Genomic DNA, 20,630 nt, shown 5'->3' on the forward strand with positions numbered 1-20,630 from the left:
CCTTTTAAGGTATCCATATATTTTCCTTCCCCTTTTAAGGTATCCATATATTTTCCTTCCCCTTTTAAGGTATCCATATATTTTCCTTAGCTTTATGGACAGTTTTCTTTGCTTGTATCTTCTCTGGCATTTAGAAAGTTGTGTATATTATTGTTTTTGTTGTTTGGTTTTATTGCTTAAAGTTTTCAAATGTATTCTCTAACATGTTTCTGTGTCCTAGTCATCAGAACTGTTCAGAAATGTTCCAGTTCTTGGCTTTCCTGGGAAAAACTTTTGTTTAATGGTGATAGGATTGTATTTCTCTTATTTAAAGTTAGATGTGGCCACATGAAGTACATTGGCCAATAATATGTGAATGGTGGTGATGTGTCACTTTCAGGAGGTGCTGAAAAGTGAGTGAAAAACTTACCATGCTTCTTTTTTCATGTCTCAACAATTTTGGATGTGTGAATAGAGATGCATCTTCTGCCTATGTCCTTGATTGACTATGATATGTGGAGCCCTCCTGCTGACCTATCACAAGTAGAAAGAAATATTTGTGATTCTGAACAATGAAGCTTGGGGCCACAGCAAAATTGACATTATCCTGAGTGATGGAAAACCTAATACCTTGAAGTGGGATGTTGCTGTTGTTCAGTTGCTAAGTTGTGTCTGACTCATTGCAACCCAACCGACCATAGCCCATCAGGGTCCTCTGTCCATGGGTTTTTCCATGTAAGAATACTGGAGTGAGTTGCCATTTCCTTCTACAGAGGATCTTCCTAGACCAAAAATGAAACCCATGTCTCCTGCACTGGTAGGCAAAGTCTTTGCCACTGAGCCACCAGGGAAGTCTACACCAATAATCTAGAAAAGGGAATAAAGAGAATCCAAAATTTGTGGTCTTACAGGGTTGGAAGAGGCAACTGACTCTTAACTCAATAAATAAATAAATATAAAACTGAGAAGATCTTTGATTAAAACTCAGTCTTGTGATAAAAATCAAATTAAGGGCACAGTCGTCCCACCCACTATTATAGCCCTTGAGTGGATTAAGGTGTCAAGGTCCAGCCAGAGAACTGGTTTCAAGTAAACCCATTCAATTGAGTGGGAAAAAAAAATCTCAGCGTGTTGCTCTGTTGATATGTGCAAGCATAAATTGCAGTTCGCTCAACACAGGGGTGGGAAAGAGAGAGAAGGAGAGAAACAGAGGAAATGAGAGTATGTATGAGTGTGGGTGGGGGCAGGGGAGGAAGCAAAGCTGGGAGAAGGCAAAAAATACAGCAGCATAGAGAATACATATAGAAAAGGCTGTGGTCATGGCTCCTGATACTTGGAGCTGAACTGGAACTGAATGCATAGGAAGGTAAGTTTTTGAGAGTTGTACTGTCAGAAGAACCATCTGCCTAGACTAAAATAGACTGAAACCATTTGAAACTGACAGTGATCCTTGAGCTCCCAAACATCAATGGATGTAGATAAAAGACAGGAAAAGCTGCTTAGTCAGGAAGGAGGGCAGAGTCCCTAAAGTCCATTTCAGGTGTGGCCATGGAGCATAACTAAGCAAACAGAACTTCTAGGACATGCAGCTAGGGGAACAGGACACCAAAGTTCAGAAAGTGGAATCAGGATCAAACCAAAAACACTACCCACTCCCAGTGGTATCTAAGCATTACCAAAGTATCATCACAAGAATATGGCATATCTTCAGTACCCTTGAAGAGGCTGGGAGTTTAGCACAAGTTTAATCTCCTTTATCTCTATCCCAATGTGTCCTGACATAATTTTAAATTTGTAGATTCAGGTTTTCGTTGTACTTTTTTAAAAATAAAATTTATTTATTTTAATTGGAGGTTAATTACTTTACAGTAGTGTATTGGTTTTGCCATACATCAAATAAGAGTCATTGTGTAACTTTTTTCTCCCAGAAAATAACATTAACATTTGTGTTCAGTATTGAACTCAAAATTGAAATAATTACTAGACACTTCCATGTTTAGTTTGCTTCAGAGAATAAGTCCAGTCTTATGAGATCTCTTTTTCTGAGCTCTTAATTTTCTTTAATTCTTCTAGCAATTTCTTCAAGAAAAGTGAAGGAACTGTGACAGGGCAACTGTATTATCTCAGACACAACGTGGAGTTCTTAAGACTCCCTGGATATTTAATCTTCACACAGAGTGGTGATTCAGTGTGAAGCCTTAGGCCAGACAGCTTAACATATATTTTTCATTTGGAGGATGAAAGGATATTAAAGCTTTTGACCTCTGATGAATTTTGTTATAAAAAGTATTATCTGATGTAGTAATTATAATATACATGCAAATATTACTTTCTTTAAAAATAGATATCACCAAAGATCCATGATAAGTTTATAGCAAGAAAAAAATTTCAAAACTACTTTCCACGTGCAGCGAATACTACCATCATCTAAATTCAATGAAACTCAGTCATTTAGGTATAAGTATTTATTGTGAACTTCTACCAATGTGAGCTTTGTGGTAGATGTTTGTGTATAGAAGCTGGTAGAGCTGGGTGATCGGTTGCCACTCATGGGTCCAAGCAGTACACAGAGGGAAGTTTGAGAAATGCCTGCAATGAGGGGGAAAAACCTCAAATAAACAAGTCTGTATCTCAAGAAACAGACTTAGAAGAACAAAGTCCAGTTAGCAAAAGGAAGAAATTAGAAAAGAACAAGACCAAAAATAAGTGAAATAAAGACAATAAAGACAATAGAAAAGATCAACAAAACCAAGTGCTTTGAAAAGATAAAATTGACAAGCTTCTAGACAAAAAAGGGAGAATAAATCATAAATGAAAAAGGAGACATTACAACTGATAGAAATGATCACAAAAGACTACTAACAGTTACATGGAAACATTTTAGATAACCTAGAAGAAATGTGTTCATTTCTAAAATCGTGTAACCCTGGGTTTCTCTGATGGCTCAGATGGTAAAGAATCAGCCTGGATTACAGAAGACCCAGGTTCCAGCCCTGGGTCGGGAAGAGCCCCTAGAGAAGGGAATAGAAACCCACTGTAGTATTCTTGCCTGAAGAATTCCATGAACAGAAGAGCCTGTCAGGTTACAGTTATGGGGTCACAAAGAGTTGAACACAACTGAGTGACTAACACTTTCATATAACCTACCAAGACTAAATAATGATAAAATAGAAAATATGGACAGACTAATAACAAGAGACAGAATCAATAATAAAAATTCTCTCAAGAAAGAAAATCCAGACCAGATAACTTCACTGGTGAATTCTAACAAATATTTTAAAAAGTATTTATACTAACCATCCTCAAATTTTTCCAAAAAATTAAAGAAGATGGGACATTTTCAAACTCATTTTTACAAGACCAGCATTCACTTGATACCAAGCCAGACTATAAGAAAAGGAAATTACAGACCTGTAACCTTGATTAACACAAATGTAAAATTATTAAATAAAAGTCCAAAAAATTGAGTTAAACCACACATTAAAAGGATCATACACCATGATAAACTTACATATACCACTTGGGTGCAAAACAAGTGAAGAACTGATGTCTTTGAACTGTGGTGCTGGAGAAGACTCCTGAGAGTCCCCTGGACAACAAGGAGATCAAACCAGCCAATCTTAAGGGAAATCAACCCTGAGTACTAGTTGGAAGGACTGATGCTGAGGCTGAAACTCCAGTATTTTGGTCATCTATTGCAAACAGCAGACTCATTGGAAAAGTCCCTGATGCTGTGGAAGATTGAGGGCAGAAGGAGAATAGGGCATCAGAGAATGAGATGGTTGAATGGCATCACCAATGCAATGGACACGAACTTGGGCAAACTTCAAGTGACGGTGAGTGACAGGGAGTCCTGGTGTGTTGCAGTCCATAGGGTCACAGAGAGTCAGACATGACTGGGCAACTGAATGACATATGCAAATGAATCAAAGTGATACACTATTTAACAAAAGGCAGCATAAAAATCATATGGTCATCTCATTACAGACAGAAAAAGCATTTGACAAAATCCAATAGCTTTTCATGATAAAAATTCTCAACCAACTGTGTTTAGAGGGAATATATCTCAACATAATTAGGTTCATATATTTTTCAGGAACAACATAAGAATACCTACTCTTACCTTTTCTATTCAACATAGTACTATAGACAAGAAAAAAATTGAAGGCATCTAACTAAGAAAGGAAAAAATAAAGCCTCTGTTTACTGATGGTATAATCATATATATATATATAAATATATAAATATATATATATTAAAAAATATATATATAAAACCCTAGAGATTCCACCCAAAACTGTTAAAGTTAATAAAAGAATTCAGTAAAATCATAGATTCAACATCAAAACACAAAATGTTTCATTTCTCCATACCAACAACAAAACATCTGAAAAGAAATTAAGAAAACAAATTGTATTTAACTATTGGAATAATTAATACTATCAATATATCCATGATACGTAAAAGAATCTAAGTATTCAATACATTTATTACCAAAATTCAATGATATTTCTTAGAGAAATAGGAAAAATAATCTTAAAATTTGCTTGAAACTACAAAACCTTGATAGCTAAAGCAATTTCAGACTAGAAGAGCAAAACTGAAAACATTGTACTTTCTAAATCAAAATACATTACAAAGCTATCATAATCACAATAGTATGGTACTAACATACAGTACACCAATGGATACAGAACATATAGCACAGAAATAAACTCAGGCATATAGAGTCAACCAATATTTGACAAAGTTACCAAGAATACACAATGGGGAAAGGATAACGTTTTCAATAAATGGTACTGGGAAAACTGGACATCCACATTAAAAAGGATGAAATTGGACTATTATCCTAAGCCATATGCAAAAATCAACTCAAGTGTGTTAAAGACTTAAAATGAAACCTGAAACCATTAATGTCTTAGAAGAAAACATAAGGGAAATAATTGACATCAGTATTAGCAATTATATTTTGCATACAACACACACAAAAAAAACAGAGAATATAAGCAAAAATAAACCAATGGGGCTATATGAAACTGAATTTTTTCTATGTAGCTATTGATACAATCAACAAAATTAAGATGCAACCTATGGAATTTGAGAAAATGTTTGAAAACCAAATAATCAATTAGTGATTAACGTCCAAAATATATCTGGAATTAACACACTTCAATAGGAGACAGTCCCAAGATAGCAGAAGAATAAGATGGGGAGACCACTTTCTCCCCAACAAATTCATCAAAAGATCATTTGAATGTGGAGTAGCTTTCACAAAACAACTTCTTTCTGAAGGTTGGTGGAGGACACCAGACACCCAGAAAGGCAGCCCAATCTCTTCAAAAGGAGGTAGGGCAAAATATAAAAGACAAAAATGACAAAAGATTTAGGGATGGAGACACATCCTGGGGAGGGAGTCAGGAAGGAGGAGAAGTTTCCACACAAAAGGAAATCCTCTCACAGGCTTCAGTGGTGAGATTTGGAATCTCAGAGAGCAAAATAACCAGGAAAACAAAACAAAACAGAATACTTGCCTAACTGCGACTACCAGTGGAGAAGTGGCTCAGATGTCTGCCAGTAGGGAGTGGGGACTGGGCAGAGATGTGTCAGTCCTTAGGGTAAGGATGGGCCTTTAATGCTCTGAGGACAATCTGAGGGAGCTAATGTGATATAGCAACCCAGACCATGGGGACGCCAGAGAGGTAAAAATTATGAAAAAAGACCTTTCCCCTGAAAGGCTCTAACACTGCATGGTGATCCTTGGTACACTCACAGAACAAAGGATTGCACCCTAGTGAATATCAAAGGAGAGCAAGCAGACTGCCATTTAGGGCCCTCCCTCCCCAGAGACAGAGAGACAGGTGTGCAACAGCCAGAGCTTGAAGGCAAGGGACTGCTGCAATCTCAGCCCTACAGACCACATCTTCCACCAAACTGTGAGCAGGCTGCTAGTAGCTAACCACGTCTTTCTGGGATCCTTGATGGTTCACATAGGCCAAGAGTGTCACAGCCTGAGATCAGCCCCCAGAGGAGACACACAGCATACCTGTAACTGTGCCCTGATGCCTGGGAAACTGAGCGGCCAGGACCAGGGAGGTGCATAAGATGCACAGCCCACCTGGGACAGTGCACAAGCACCTGGTCGCCTGAGTGGGTTGGACCTGGGCCTGGGAAGGGCACAAAACTCACAGCCCATCTGGGTCTGTGCTCTTGCAGAACACCCAAGAACCTGAGGCTCTTAGACCTGGGAAGTGCATGGAATACGGGGCTCACTTGGGACAGTGCCCTAGCGGAGCACCCTGGAGCCTGAGCAGTGTGAACCTGGGAAGTACATGCTGCCTTGGGCTGTGGCAAGCCCAGGGTGGTCCACCCACTGTGAGCAATCCCCACATATGCCAATGATACTTGTTTGCAGTGCCCCTCTTGTCCACATTGTAACTGAACAAGTGAGCCTGAATAAGTAGTCAACTTAGCCCCCTCATGTCAGGGTGGAAATTAGACACTGAAGAGACTTGCAAACAGAGGATGCCAAAATAAACAAAGGTGGCAGAACTGCCCTGGAAGTGACAGGTGCAACAGATTAAAACCCTGCAATTGATGCTGAGACTATGCATTTGAGGGAGCAAGTATAGACTTTGAGAACAAGCACATGCTGGAACAAGGGGCTATCTGACACTAAACTAGCCCCACACTGCCCACAACAGCTCCAGAGAAATTCCTAGATATATTTTTTTACTATTACCACTTTTAAAAAAATTTTAGTTCTCCTTTAACTTTCATTTTTATAGCCTACTATTGAAAGTGAAAGTGAAGTCGCCCAGTTGTGTCCGACTCTTTGCGACCGCATGGACTGCAGCCCACCAGGCTCCTCCAGCCATGGGATTCTCCAGGCAAGAACACTGGAGTGGTTTGCCATTTCCTTCTCCAGTGTTTGAAAGTGAACAGTGAACGTGAAGTCGCTGAGTCGTGTCCAACTCCTCGCGACCCCATGGACTGTAGCCCACCAGGCTCCATGGGATTTCCCAGGCAAGAGTACTGGAGTGGGGTGCCATTGCCTTCTCCAAAGGTGCAGCCATCCCATCTATATTATAGCCTTTGTGTGGATAAGGTGTCAAGGCCCAGCCAGGGCACTCGTTCCTAGTAAATCCATTCAGTTGAGCAAAAAACTCAGGGTGTTGCTCTCCTAACGATATCTGTGCAGCTAAGGAAACTGCAGTTCACTCAACTCAGGGGTTGGGGAGAGAAGGAGAGAAACAGAGGAAGTAGGAGTATGTATGTATATAGGCAAAGGAAGAAGCATAGCCAGGAAAAGGTAAAGAAATATAGTAGTATAGAAATACATAAAGGGAAGGCTGTGATCATGGATACTGACACTTGGAGATGACTGGAATTAAACATATAGGAAGCTGCTTTTGAGAGAGTTGTGCTGTCAGAGGAACCATTTGCCTAGACTTAAATAGACTATAACTATTTGAGACTGAAATTGATCCTTGGACTCCCAAACATCAGTGGTTGTAGGCTATCAACCACAAAGGAGGGCAGAGTACCTAAAGCCCATTTCAGGTAGGACCACAGAGCATAGCTGAAGAAGCAGAAGCTTCCAGAGCATGGAGCTAGGGGCACAGAACACCAAACTTCCAGAAAGTGGAATCAAGACCAAATCAGAAACATTACCCACCCCAGGGGTATTTCAGAATTATCAAAGTGTGGTCAGAAGTAAAAGGCATACACTCAGTACCCCTTATGAAGGCTGGGAGTTAAGCACAAGTTTAGTCTTCTTTCATCTCCATCCCAACGTGTCTTGACATAATTTGAGATTTTCAGATCCAGGTTTCCATTATTATTTTTTTAAACCGGGGTTATTATTTAATTATTTTCCCAAAAGATAACACTGACATTTTAATTCAGTTTTGTACTAAAAATTGAAAATAATTACTAGACACTTCCAAGTTTAGTTGGCTTCAGAGAATAAATCTAGTCTTATGAGTTCTCTATTTTGAAGCTCTTAATTTTCTTCCATTCTTTTAGTAATTTGTTTAAGAAAAGGGAGGGAACTGTGACTAGGCTGCTGTATTATTGCAGGCACAACATGTAGCTCTTAAGACTTCCTGAGTATTTTACCTCCACACCCAGTAGTGACTCAGTGTGTGGCCACAGGCAAGTTTAACATATCTGTTTTATTTCTGGATGATGAAAGGCTATTAAATATTTCTGATCTCTGATGGATTTTGTATTATGCAAAGTTTTATCTGATGTTAAAAATTATCATTTACATAGAACTTTCTTTTTTTTTTCTGAAATAGACACCATCAAAGATCAAGGATAAGTTTATAAAAAGGAAAAAATTTCAAAACTACTTCCCATTTGCACTGAATCCTTCCAGCATTTTTGGATTCAATGAACCTTTATCATTCAGGTCTAAATATTTATTATATTAAGCTTCCACTGATATGAGTTCTGTGGTAGGTGTTTTGTGTGTAAAGTTGATAAAGTTGGAGGATCTGTTTCCACTCATGGGTGCAAGCAGTACACAGGGAAGTTTGAAGGATAAATGCCTATATTAAGGGGGAAAAAGTCTCAAATAAATAACCAACTTTTGTACCTCAAGGAATAGAAGAAAAAACAAAGCCCAAAGTTAGCAGAAGGAAGGAATTAACGAACATCAGAGCAAAAATAAGTGAAATAGAAATAATAAAAACAATAGTAAAGATTACCAAAACTGAGTTTTAAAGAAGTTAAAATTGACAAACCTTTCTGACTGAGAAAAAAAGGAGAATAATCAAAATTTAAATCAGAAAATAAAGAGGAGACTTTGCAACTGATACTACAGAAATGCAAAGGATCATGAGAGACTACTAAGAAGCACATTCCAAGATACCCATATAACCTAAAAGACTGAATCATGATAACACAAAAAATATGAGCATACTAATAGCAAGTAAAGAGACAGAATCAGTAATAAAAATCTCCCAATAAGGCAAATCCAGACCAGATGACCTTACTGCTGAATTCTACCAAGAATTTAAAGAAGAATTAGTACTAGTATTTCAAAAACATTGGAGAAGATAGGGCATTTTAAGCTCATTTAATAAGACCAGAATTAACCTGATATCAAAGCCAGACAAGGACACTATGAGAAAAGAAAATTACAGATCAATAACCTGGAAGAACACAGAAATAAAATTCTTCAAACAGAATTAAACAGTGCATTAAAAGGATAATAAGTGAGCAAGTGAAAGTCGCTCAGTCGTGTCCAACTCTTTGCAACTTCATGGACTATAAGTCCATGGAATTCTCCAGGCCAGAATACCAGAGTGGGTAAACTTTCCCTTCTCCAGAGGATCTTCCCAACCCAGGAATTGAACTCAGGTCTCCTGCATTGCAGGCAGATTTTTTTTTTTTTACCAGCTGAGCCACAAGGGAAGCCCAAACTGGAGTGGGTAACCTATCCCTTTTCCAGCGGATCTTCCCAACCCAGGAATCAAACCAGGGTCCCCTGTATTGCAGGCAGATTCTTTACCAACTGAGCTATTGGGGAACATGATAAACTAATATTTACCCCTAGTGGCAACCCACTCCAGTACTCTTGCCTGGAAAATCTCATGGACAGAGGAGCCTGGTAGGCTGCAGTCCATGGGGTAGCTAAGAGTCAGACATGACTGAGTGACTTCACTTTCACTTTTCACTTTCATGCATTGGAGAAGGACATGGCAACCCACTCCAGTGTTCTTGACTGGAGAATCTCAGGGACAGGGGAGCCTGGTGGGTTGCTTTCTATGGGGTCGCACAGAGTCGGACACGACTGAAGCGACTTAGCAGCAGCAGTAGCAGCAGCAGCAGCATCCCTTGGCTGCAAGAGGATTCAATACACATAAATTAATCAAAGCGATGCAATATATTAACAGAATGAGGGATAAAGATCATATGATCATCTCAAAACACACAAAAAAGCGCTTGAAAAAATTTAATAGCTTTTCATGATAAAATTTGTCAATAACCTGAGTGTGGAGGCAATATATCTCACATAATCAAGTTCATATATGTTCAGGAAAACGTAAGGATACCCACTTTTACTTTTACCCTAATTGCCTAGAGAAATTAGGCAAAACAAAACAGAAAGAAAGAAAAGGCATCCAAGTCAGAAAAGAAAAAGTAAAAGCTGATTTTCCAGATGATATGATCCTATATATAGAAAATCTTAAAGACTACACCAAAAATTGGTAAACTAACAAATGAATTCAGTAAAGTAGACTAAAAATCAATACACAAAATCAGTTTCATCTCTATATATGAATAAAAAAAGCCTTCTGAGAAGAAAATTAAGAAAACAAATCTAATTTACAATAATAATATCAAAAAGAATAAAAGACTGAGGAACAAATTTAGCCATGGAAATGAAATATCTGTATAATAAGCCCACAACTTGATGAAAGAAATTGTAGAAGACACATAAATCGAAAGATATCCTGTTTTCATGGATTGAAATAATTAATATTGTCAAAATATCCATGATACTTAAAGCAATCTACATCTCAAGGATAGATCACATCCTGGGCCATAAATATAACCTTGATAAATTCAAAAAAATCGAAATCATTCCAAGCATCTTTTCTGACCATAATGCACTAAGATTAGATCTCAATTACAGGAGGAAACCCATTAAAAATTCCAACATATGGAGGCTGAACAACACGCTTCTGAATAACCAACAAATCACAGAAGAAATCAAAAAAGAAATCAAAATATGCATACAAACTAATGAAAATGAAAACACAACAACCCAAAACCTGTGGGACACTATAAAAGCAGTGCTAAGAGGAAAGTTCATAGCAATACAGGCATACCTCAAGAAACAAGAAAAAAGTCAAATAAATAACCTAACTCTACACCTAAAGCAACTAGAAAAGGAAGAATTAGAGAACCCCAGAGTTAGCAGAAGGAAAGAAATCTTAAAAATTAGGGCAGAAATAAATGCAAAAGAAACAAAAGAGACCATAGCAAAAATCAACAAAGCCAAAAGCTGGTTCTTTGAAAGGATAAATAAAATTGACAGACCATTAGCCAGACTCATCAAGAAGCAAAGAGAGAAAAATCAAATCAATAAAATTAGAAATGAAAATGGAGAGATCACAACAGACAACACAGAAATACAAAGGATCATAAGAGACTACTATCAGCAATTATATGGCAATAAAATGGACAACCTGGAAGAAATGGACAAATTCTTAGAAAAATACAATTTTCCAAAACTAAACCAGGAAGAAACAGACAATCTTAACAGACCCATCACAAGCACGGAAATTGAAACTGTAATCAGAAATCTTCCAGCAAACAAAAGCCCAGGTCCAGACGGCTTCACAGCTGAATTCTACCAAAAATTTCGAGAAGAGTTAACACCTATCCTACTCAAACTCTTCCAGAAAATCGCAGAGGAAAGGAAACTTCCTAACTCATTCTATGAGGCCACCATCACCCTAATACCAAAACCTGACAAAGATACTACAAAAAAGGAAAACTACAGGCCAATATCACTGATGAACATAGATGCAAAAATCCTCAACAAAATTCTAGCAATCAGAATCCAACAACACATTAAAAAGATCGTACACCATGACCAAGTGGGCTTTATCCCAGGGATGCAAGGATTCTTCAACATCCGCAAATCAATCAATGTAATTCACCACATTAACAAATTGAAAAATAAAAACCATATGATTATCTCAATAGATGCAGAGAAGGCCTTTGACAAAATTCAACATCCATTTATGATAAAAACTCTCCAGAAAGCAGGAATAGAAGGAACATACCTCAATATAATAAAAGCTATATATGACAAACCCACAGCAAACATTATCCTCAATGGTGAAAAATTGAAAGCATTTCCCCTTAAGTCAGGAACAAGACAAGGGTGTCCACTTTCACCACTACTATTCAACATAGTTCTGGAAGTTTTAGCCACAGCAATCAGAGCAGAAAAAGAAATAAAAGGAATCCAAATTGGAAAAGAAGAAGTAAAACTCTCACTGTTTGCAGATGACATGATCCTCTACATAGAAAACACTAAAGACTCTACCAGAAAATTACTAGAGCTAATTAATGAATATAGTAAAGTTGCAGGATATAAAATCAACACACAGAAATCCCTTGCATCCCTATACACTAATAATGAGAAAGTAGAAGAAGAAATTAAGGAAACAATTCCATTCACCATTGCAACAAAAAGAATAAAATACTTAGGAATATATCTACCTAAAGAAACTAAAGACCTATATACAGAAAACTTTAAAACACTGATGAAAGAAATCAAAGAGGACACTAATAGATGGAGAAATATACCATGCTCATGGATCGGAAGAATCAATATAGTGAAAATGAGTATATTACCCAAAGCAATCTACAAATTCAATGCAATCCCTATCAAGATACCGGCGATATTTTTCACAGAACTAGAACAAATAATTTCAAGATTTGTATGGAAATACAAAAAACCACGAATAGCCAAAGCAATCTTGAGAAAGAAGGATGGAACTGGAGGAATCAATTTGCCTGACTTCAGGCTCTACTACAAAGCCACAGTCATCAAGACAGTATGGTATTGGCACAAAGACAGACATATAGATCAATGGAACAAAATAGAAAGCCCAGAGATAAATCCACATACATATGGACACCTTATCTTTGACAAAGGAGGCAAGAATATACAATGGAGTAAAGACAATCTCTTTAACAAGTGGTGCTGGGAAAACTGGTCAACCACTTGTAAAAGAATGAAGCTAGATCACTTTCTAACACCGCACACAAAGATAAACTCAAAATGGATTAAAGATCTAAATGTAAGACCAGAAACTATAAAACTCTTAGAGGAGAACATAGGCAAAACACTCTCCGACATAAACCACAGCAGGATCCTCTATGATCCACCTCCCAGAATTCTGGAAATAAAAGCAAAAATAAACAAATGGGATCTAATTAAAATTAAAAGCTTCTGCACAACAAAGGAAAACATAAGCAAAGTGAAAAGACAGCCTTCCGAATGGGAGAAAATAATAGCAAATGAAGCAACTGACAAACAACTAATCTCAAAAATATACAAGCAACTCCTGCAGCTCAATTCCAGAAACATAAACGACCCAATCAAAAAATGGGCCAAAGAACTAAATAGACATTTCTCCAAAGAAGACATATGGATGGCCAACAAACACATGAAAAGATGCTCAACATCACTCATTATTAGAGAAATGCAAATCAAAACCACAATGAGGTACCACTTCACACCAGTCAGAATGTCTGCGATCCAAAAATCTGCAAGCAATAAATGCTGGAGAGGATGTGGAGAGAAGGGAACCCTCCTACACTGTTGGTGGGAATGCAAACTAGTACAGCCACTATGGAGAACAGTGTGGAGATTCCTTAAAAAATTGCAAATAGAACTGCCTTATGACCCAGCAATCCCACTGTTGGGCATACACACAGAGGAAACCAGAATTGAAAGAGACACATGTACCCCAATGTTCATTGCAGCACTGTTTATAATAGCCAGGACATGGAAACAACCTAGATGTCCATCAGTAGATGAATGGATAAGAAAGCTGTGGTACATATACACAATGGAATATTACTCAGCCATTAAAAAGAATACATTTGAATCAGTTCTGCTGAGATGGATGAAACTGGAGCCGATTATACAGAGTGAAGTGAGCCAGAAAGAAAAACACCAATACAGTATACTAACACATATATATGGAATTTAGGAAGATGGCAATGATGACCCTGTGTGCAGGACAGCAAAAAAGACACAGATGTGTATAGCGGACTTTTGGACTCAGAGGGAGAGGGAGAGGGTGTGATGATTTGGGAGAATGGCATTGAAACATGTATAATATCATGTAAGAATCGAAATGCCAGTCTATGTCTGATGCAGGATATGACACGCTTGGGGCTGACGCGCGGGGATGACCCAGAGAGATGTTGTGGGGAGGGGGGTGGGAGGGGGGCTCATGTTTGGGAACGCATGTACACCTGTGGTGGATTCATGTCAATCTATGCCAAAACCAATACAGAATTGTAAAGTAAAAATTAAAAATAAATAAATAAATTAAAAAAAAAATGTTGCCCCCCCCAAAAAAAAATAAAAAAAAAAAATAAAGCAATCTACAAATTTTATGTCACACTTATTGAAATTCCAATGGTATATTTTAGGTAAATAGAAAAACAACCCTAAAATTTGTATGGAACCACAGAAGATCTAGAATAGCTATAGCAATTTCAAGCTAGAAGAACAAAACAGGAGACATCATACTTCCTAATGTCAAAATATATTATAAAACTTTCATAATCAAAATAGTATGGTACTGGCATAAAAGCAAACACATATACCAATGGAGCAGAAGATATAGCCCAGAAAAGCATATATGGTTTTTTGACAAAGATACTAATTTTTGACAAACATACCAAGAATACACAATGGGGAAAGAATAATCTTTTCAACAAATGGTACAGGGAAAACTGAATAAGCCCGTGCTGAAATTGGACAGTAATCCTATGCCATATGCAAAAATCAACTCAAGTGTGTTATATACTTAAATGTGAGACCTGAAAGCATTAAAGTCCTAGAAGAAAACATAGGACTAAGTTCCTCAACACTGATATTGGCAAATATATTTTTTGTATATGATACAAAAAGTGCAGGCAATAAAAGCAAAAATAAACAAAAATATCAAACTAAAATTTCTCTATACAGCAAATGACACAATCAACAAAATTAAGAGGTAACCTAATGCAATGGGAGAAAATATTTACAAAACAAATTTTCAATTAGTGATGAATGTCCAAAACATATCTGGAACTCACATACCTCAATTTAAAAAAATAATTAAAAAAAGGGGAAAGGGCTTGATTTTTCCAAAGACGTAAATGGCCAACAGGTACATGAAAAGATGCTCAACAACCCTAATCACTAAGGGAAATGGAAATAAATAATGAGGTATCCCTGCACACATGTTAAGATGCCAATTATAAAAAAGTCAAAAGATAAGTATTGGTGAAGATGTAGAGAAAATGGAGTCCTGTACACTGTAGGTGGAAATGTAAACTGGTACAGCCACTTAAGGAAATAGAATATTGATTCCTCAAAATAAATTAAAAATAGAACTACTGTATAGTCCAGCAATTACTCTTATGGGTATATATTCAAAGGAAATGAAAACAGGAGCTTGAAGAGATCCTATAGTCCCATGTTCAACACAGTGTTAATCACAAGATATGGAAGTAACATAAGTGTCCATCAGAAGATTAAGGGGTGAAGAAAATGTGATACACACAACAGAATTTTATTCAGGCTTAAAAGAGAAGGATTTCCTGCCATGAGTGTAATGGAAGTATCAAGGAAGCCCTAAGTGAAATAAGCCAAATGTAAAAAGACAAATACTGAATGATTTCACTTATATGTAAATTTTGCAAAGTTTAACTCTTAGAAACAGAGTGTACAAGAGTGGTTACTGAGGTCTGATGGGGAAATGGAGAGACATTGGTCAAAGGGAACAGACATTCAGTTATAAGATTAATAAGTTCTGGAAACCTAATGTACGTTATAGTGATTATATACCATTTTGTATACTTGATATTGCTAAGAGGACATAGCTTAAGTGTTCTCACTACATACACACACACACACACACACAAAGGTAACTTGTGAAATAACTAATGAGGTAATTAATATGCTAATTAACTTGATTGTGGTCATCATTTCACTCTGTGTTTGTATATCAACATATCACATTGTACACTTTAAAAATATACAAATTTTTAAAATTTTCAATCATGCCTCAAGAAATCTAGGAGAAAAATTTGTTACAGAATATCAGCACTAACCTCAGATCTAGCCTGTAATGTGAGTGACTGATCCAGACACAAATATTTCATCTCTCTGCTTAATTGCAAAAGTTATAAATATTTGCTTATTTTCCATTTCTTCCTTTCATTCTCCTCAGTGTTTTATATAATTTTATAGTTTTACTATGGAATTATTTCATGTGTTTTGATAGTATGAGTAGACAAAATTATGTATATTTTTTGACTTACATTATTCCCTCTTTTTCTCTCCCTGGCACCCTCCATAACCTGAAACTATCATCAATAATCCCTCAAACAACTTGATACCTCAATATCCATGATTCTGTAGAATGTGACCTAGTGGAAAGGATTGCTGGTAAAATATTTCTTCATTGTTAATTTTTCTAAGCCATTGAAGAGAAACTTTTTCCTAGCCTGTGTTTTACATGAAAAACAAAGAATTCACCAATTCATACAAAAGGAGGCTAGGAGACACTGGTAACTGAGAACATTTCTCATATTATAGAAATTAGATATGCTTTTCTAGAGCAAGCTTTCATATAAACCATTTCATTTGAAATCTCCAATTTTCGAGTTGGCTTTAGCTCAAGTTGTTACTCTACCCCTTTGGACTTCTGAAGACTCCAATTTTGCCAAATGCTCATACATGAGTAATTTTGTAATTATTAGGCAATTCACTGCACTAATCTAGTCCAGAGTGAGGGATAAATACTTGTATATGCCCAGTCTCTTAATTAGTGTGTGTTACTGTTAACCTACAATATAGCAATGATCACAGGAGGATTATCCTTTAATGATGAAAGTGAGAACAAAGAGGAGAAGGGCCACACAGATACTTTTAAGCCAAAGTGGCACAGACCATGGCGCCTGGTCACATATGAGGGTGCGAGTCCTCAGGGGCTTAATGATCCGTTCTCTCTGAGTCAGAATGGCTTCCCGGGCTCCAGCCCACTTCCCTGGCCCTTGTAGGCGGTACTGGTAAGGTGTGCATGGCCCAAGGAAAATTTCCAGAGCCAGCTTTGGATCCCACAGGAAAAGTGAGAACAGGTTGGGTTTCACTGCTATTTCAGAGGCAATTTCATCCATGTAATCCACATACTGAACTCTGCGTGCATCACGGGGACAATTCAGGTAACTGATACCTGAAACCAGAAGGGGAAACTATCAGAAACTCCATCTCTCCAAGCACAATTACATCTAAACATTGGCTGATGATTTCTCCAAAAAATGAGATGTACAATGTTTTCTTCTTTTCATTGACTTTGGCCTCAGTGCTTTTTAACAAAATATTCTTGTAGTGTTTTTTCCCCAACAAATCCTTCCAAGGATCTTGGATATTAATAGGTGTGTTTCAGAAGATTTTTGTCTTTTCTTAAGTTTTCTTTGCCCATAAATTTAATTCTCAATTAGGATATAGTCTCGTTTGGTTAAATCAGTGGTGATGAATACACTACGGAATATGCTACAAGAATTGTACATATATGTGTGATATTAATTTCATTTTAAATATTACTGAAACACAAACCTTCACCCTCCTTCTAAACCAAAGTTACTAGATAACAGATTGTGATTCTTTAAACCTTTTATTTCTCATAGAGAAAATGCTGTGACCTCCACACTGTAGATTCTCAGTAGATATTTGCTAAATAGAAATAAATTATATTCCCAACACTAGTGGTTGAGAATAATTTTCCTTTAAGAAGGTTTGGTGCAATCTACAACATCGTAACCAAACATTAGCATTTTAATTGGATCCTGTAATGGTCTCCTATCTCATTTCTCACATTGGTTTTTCTTTTCAACATGTTAAAAGAGTGAAACAATCCTTCATTTCATCATATATTTCAGACGCTTTACATCTCTAAGGCTACAGCATGACACAAATTTATAATTATATGTTATATAAAGTGTTCCATAAACTTTAAATAAAATTCTACAGTTTCCAAGTTGGACCATTCTCTACCCATTCCATTCAATAAGTCCTCCATATATGATACTTATGCATAATTAAGAGGAAATTAAAAAGTTGATAATTTGAGATCTCCTCCAGGCAAATAGACTCAGATTCTATCATGAGAAAAATATGAAGAATGCTTGAATACAAACACCTCCACCTAAACACTTTCTACTGACTTTCATCAAGAAGCAAGTTTCTTACTCCTTTTCAGCTTTTGTTCTCTTCTTTCTTATGTCGGCCATCATGTCACTCACTGAAGGTAATTTGTTCAGTCCTAGGAAAGAAATTTCAAATGGGAAAATGGTTTTCTTATTGAAAAGGTGTGGTTTGAGGAAGGAATGTGTAATACGAGGGTCTGTTTGGTGGAGAACATCATGAGATAGCAGAGGAGTGCGAGTGATGGATTCAGGAGCTGCTCTGGATTGCCCTACGTTCACTGTTCTATCAGGTACACATGCCTCACACATGCAAAAACACGGCTTTAATGACTTCACATCTTGACTGCTGCTGCTGCTAAGTCGCTTCAGTCGTGTCCGACTCTGTGTGACCCCATAGACCGCAGCCCACCAGGCTCCCCCATCCCTGGGATTCTCCAGGCAAGAACACTGGAGTGGGTTGCCATTTCCTTCTCCAACGCATGAAAATGAAAAGTGAAAGTGAAGTCGCTCAGTCTTGTCCCACTCTTAGCATCCCTATGGACTGCAGCCTACCAGGCTCCTCCATCCATGGGATTTTCCAGGCAAGAGTACTGGAGTGGGGTGCCATTGCCTTCTCCACACAATTTGACTGGCAGATCTCACATCTCACAAAGAAGAATGAACTGAAGGAAGGCACAAAGTAGTGTGTGTGTAGTTCCATAACCAGCGTATTTTTTCTGATTCTCTTTTAAATAGTGAGCTATACTTGTTCATTTATGGGATCACTTAGCTTTTCAATAGCTACTAATGGTGAGTCAATGACTCCTGTTGTCTTCACTGGATAGAGATTTCTTCTTGATTTTTCATCTTAAATCATGGAAAACACTTTCCCATAATTATTAATTTTTTAATGAAAAATATCCTACATTTCAAGAGGCAGACTCTAGTAGGAACATATGGGAAACATTTTAAAGAAGGAACAAAGAAATGAGCAGAATTATTACAATGTGATTGGCGTCATTTCATTAAGGTAGATTTGACTCTGTCTTCAATCTATTCTAAACCTAAAAGTTATGATATAAAAAAGAATGATAATTAAAAAATTAGCACCATGGCTAATCTTGATTCATACAATCAACATTCATTGAAGGCTTACAAAAGACAAATGCTTAATTGTTAATTCTCACCACTCTGCACAATACACCTAATTATTTCATTTTTATAAGTGAGGGAACTGTGGAGGTCAAGTAATATGTCAAGACCATGCAGTCAGCATGTGGAGGAACTGGGTTTTAATCAGAGCCTGCTAGATTACAAAGCTCTTGCTCTTTTAATTGTGCTGTGGCCCTATTCCAGTTACTCTATGACTCTGCCATAATTTTCATAACTCACAGTTCATAATTCTGTGACTCTGCTTGTCCTTTTTATATTTTAAACTTGAGAGATAGGCAAAAAAAAAAAAAAATGCTCCCTGTAGTTGTGGATCACTCCAGAAATATTCTAGAAAGAAAGATTGGAAAGTAGGATAATTGTTATTTCCCATGTGTACTTTAGGTTGAGATCTTTCTTTTCCTGCCCTCATTTCCTATATTGTGTACCTCGCTGATGTGCTTTAAAGAATTATTTGCCAATAAGTTGTCATTTGATATATTTAGGTAGTAGTTTTTTAATCTTCATTCTCATATGGGAATCCTAAAGATTACATAGCCATCAAACACTGAAGTAAAAAAATCTCAAGAGGCAGAATTTCAAATACTGTAAAGGTGAGCTTCAGATATGTTTGCAGCAGAAGACTTCTGCAGTGCCTCTGAAGTCACATTATCTGGATGGTTATTTTTGTAAATATGAAAACAGTCACGACATACCCTTGAATACATGTACAGCCCATCGGCTCTGGAGTTCTGATGTGGGAATAGTGGCTCCTACTGGCTGGAGGATGCCAATGAAAGCTAGCGTTGGTTTTTCTAGCTCAGGAGGGAAAACAAATTTATACATGGAACGCTGGATATCCAGAACTGTTGAATTGTTTTCCAAAAATGGGAAAGAATAAGTGTATCCTGTGGCAAAGATTACAACGTCCACATCCTCTTCTGTGCCATCCTCAAAGATGGCTGATGTTTCTGTGAACTTTGTAACATTTGGTTTCATCAGAACTCTTCCAGAAATTATGTAGTTGGGTAGATCATCACCGAAAGTAGCTTGATGACTCAGAAATCTGAAGAATGAAATTTGTATGCAGGAAAACTAATATAAGTCTTTTTGGAAAGGAGGTAAGCTAAGAAAATACTTAAAATGATTTTTTAGTCATGCTAAAAAATGAAACACATACAGTTTTATTTTACAAAAGAGTTTTGCTCAATATTTCTTCTGAATTATTTTCTGAATACACTTTCTGTATTCATCAGAGTGCCAATAATGTTTATACAGTGCTTACTACATGCGGAGAAAAACTTTTGAAAGGTGATATGTTTATAGCAGTGATATATTGATACTGAATTTCCTTAAAACAATTTTTTGGAAGATGAGAGAGGTTTTTTTTTTTTTTTAAAGCAATAGGTGAAGTGTTTAAAATGGTACAGAAAAACCAGATCATAGTCTGATTTCCATTATTTTGAGAACCAATGTGGCATTTCTGTAAGATTTACTAACATTATTTAAATTTAACACTGTTAGTAACTAATAGTGTAATACTTTTAAAGCAGTTTAAC

At 36.9% G+C, this 20,630-nt stretch overlaps 1 protein-coding gene across 1 annotated transcript in view; it reads right to left on the minus strand.

The window, feature by feature from the left end:
• Positions 1 to 15,766: 15,766 nt before the first annotated feature.
• LOC120855493 (flavin-containing monooxygenase 5-like) overlaps positions 15,767 to 20,630 on the minus strand; it is a 28,140-nt gene continuing 23,276 nt past the window's right edge. The window contains exons 6-8 of the mRNA XM_040229967.1: positions 19,788 to 20,137; positions 17,987 to 18,059; positions 15,767 to 16,963 (exon numbers count right to left, since the gene is read on the minus strand). Coding sequence (XP_040085901.1) covers positions 16,612 to 16,963; positions 17,987 to 18,059; positions 19,788 to 20,137 — 775 coding nt within the window. The 3' untranslated portion in view covers positions 15,767 to 16,611. The remainder of the gene's footprint in view (positions 16,964 to 17,986; positions 18,060 to 19,787; positions 20,138 to 20,630) is intronic.

Source organism: Oryx dammah, unplaced genomic scaffold (genome assembly GCF_014754425.2).
Source record: "Oryx dammah isolate SB20612 unplaced genomic scaffold, SCBI_Odam_1.1 HiC_scaffold_28, whole genome shotgun sequence".
NCBI classification, from domain to species: Eukaryota; Metazoa; Chordata; class Mammalia; order Artiodactyla; family Bovidae; genus Oryx; species Oryx dammah.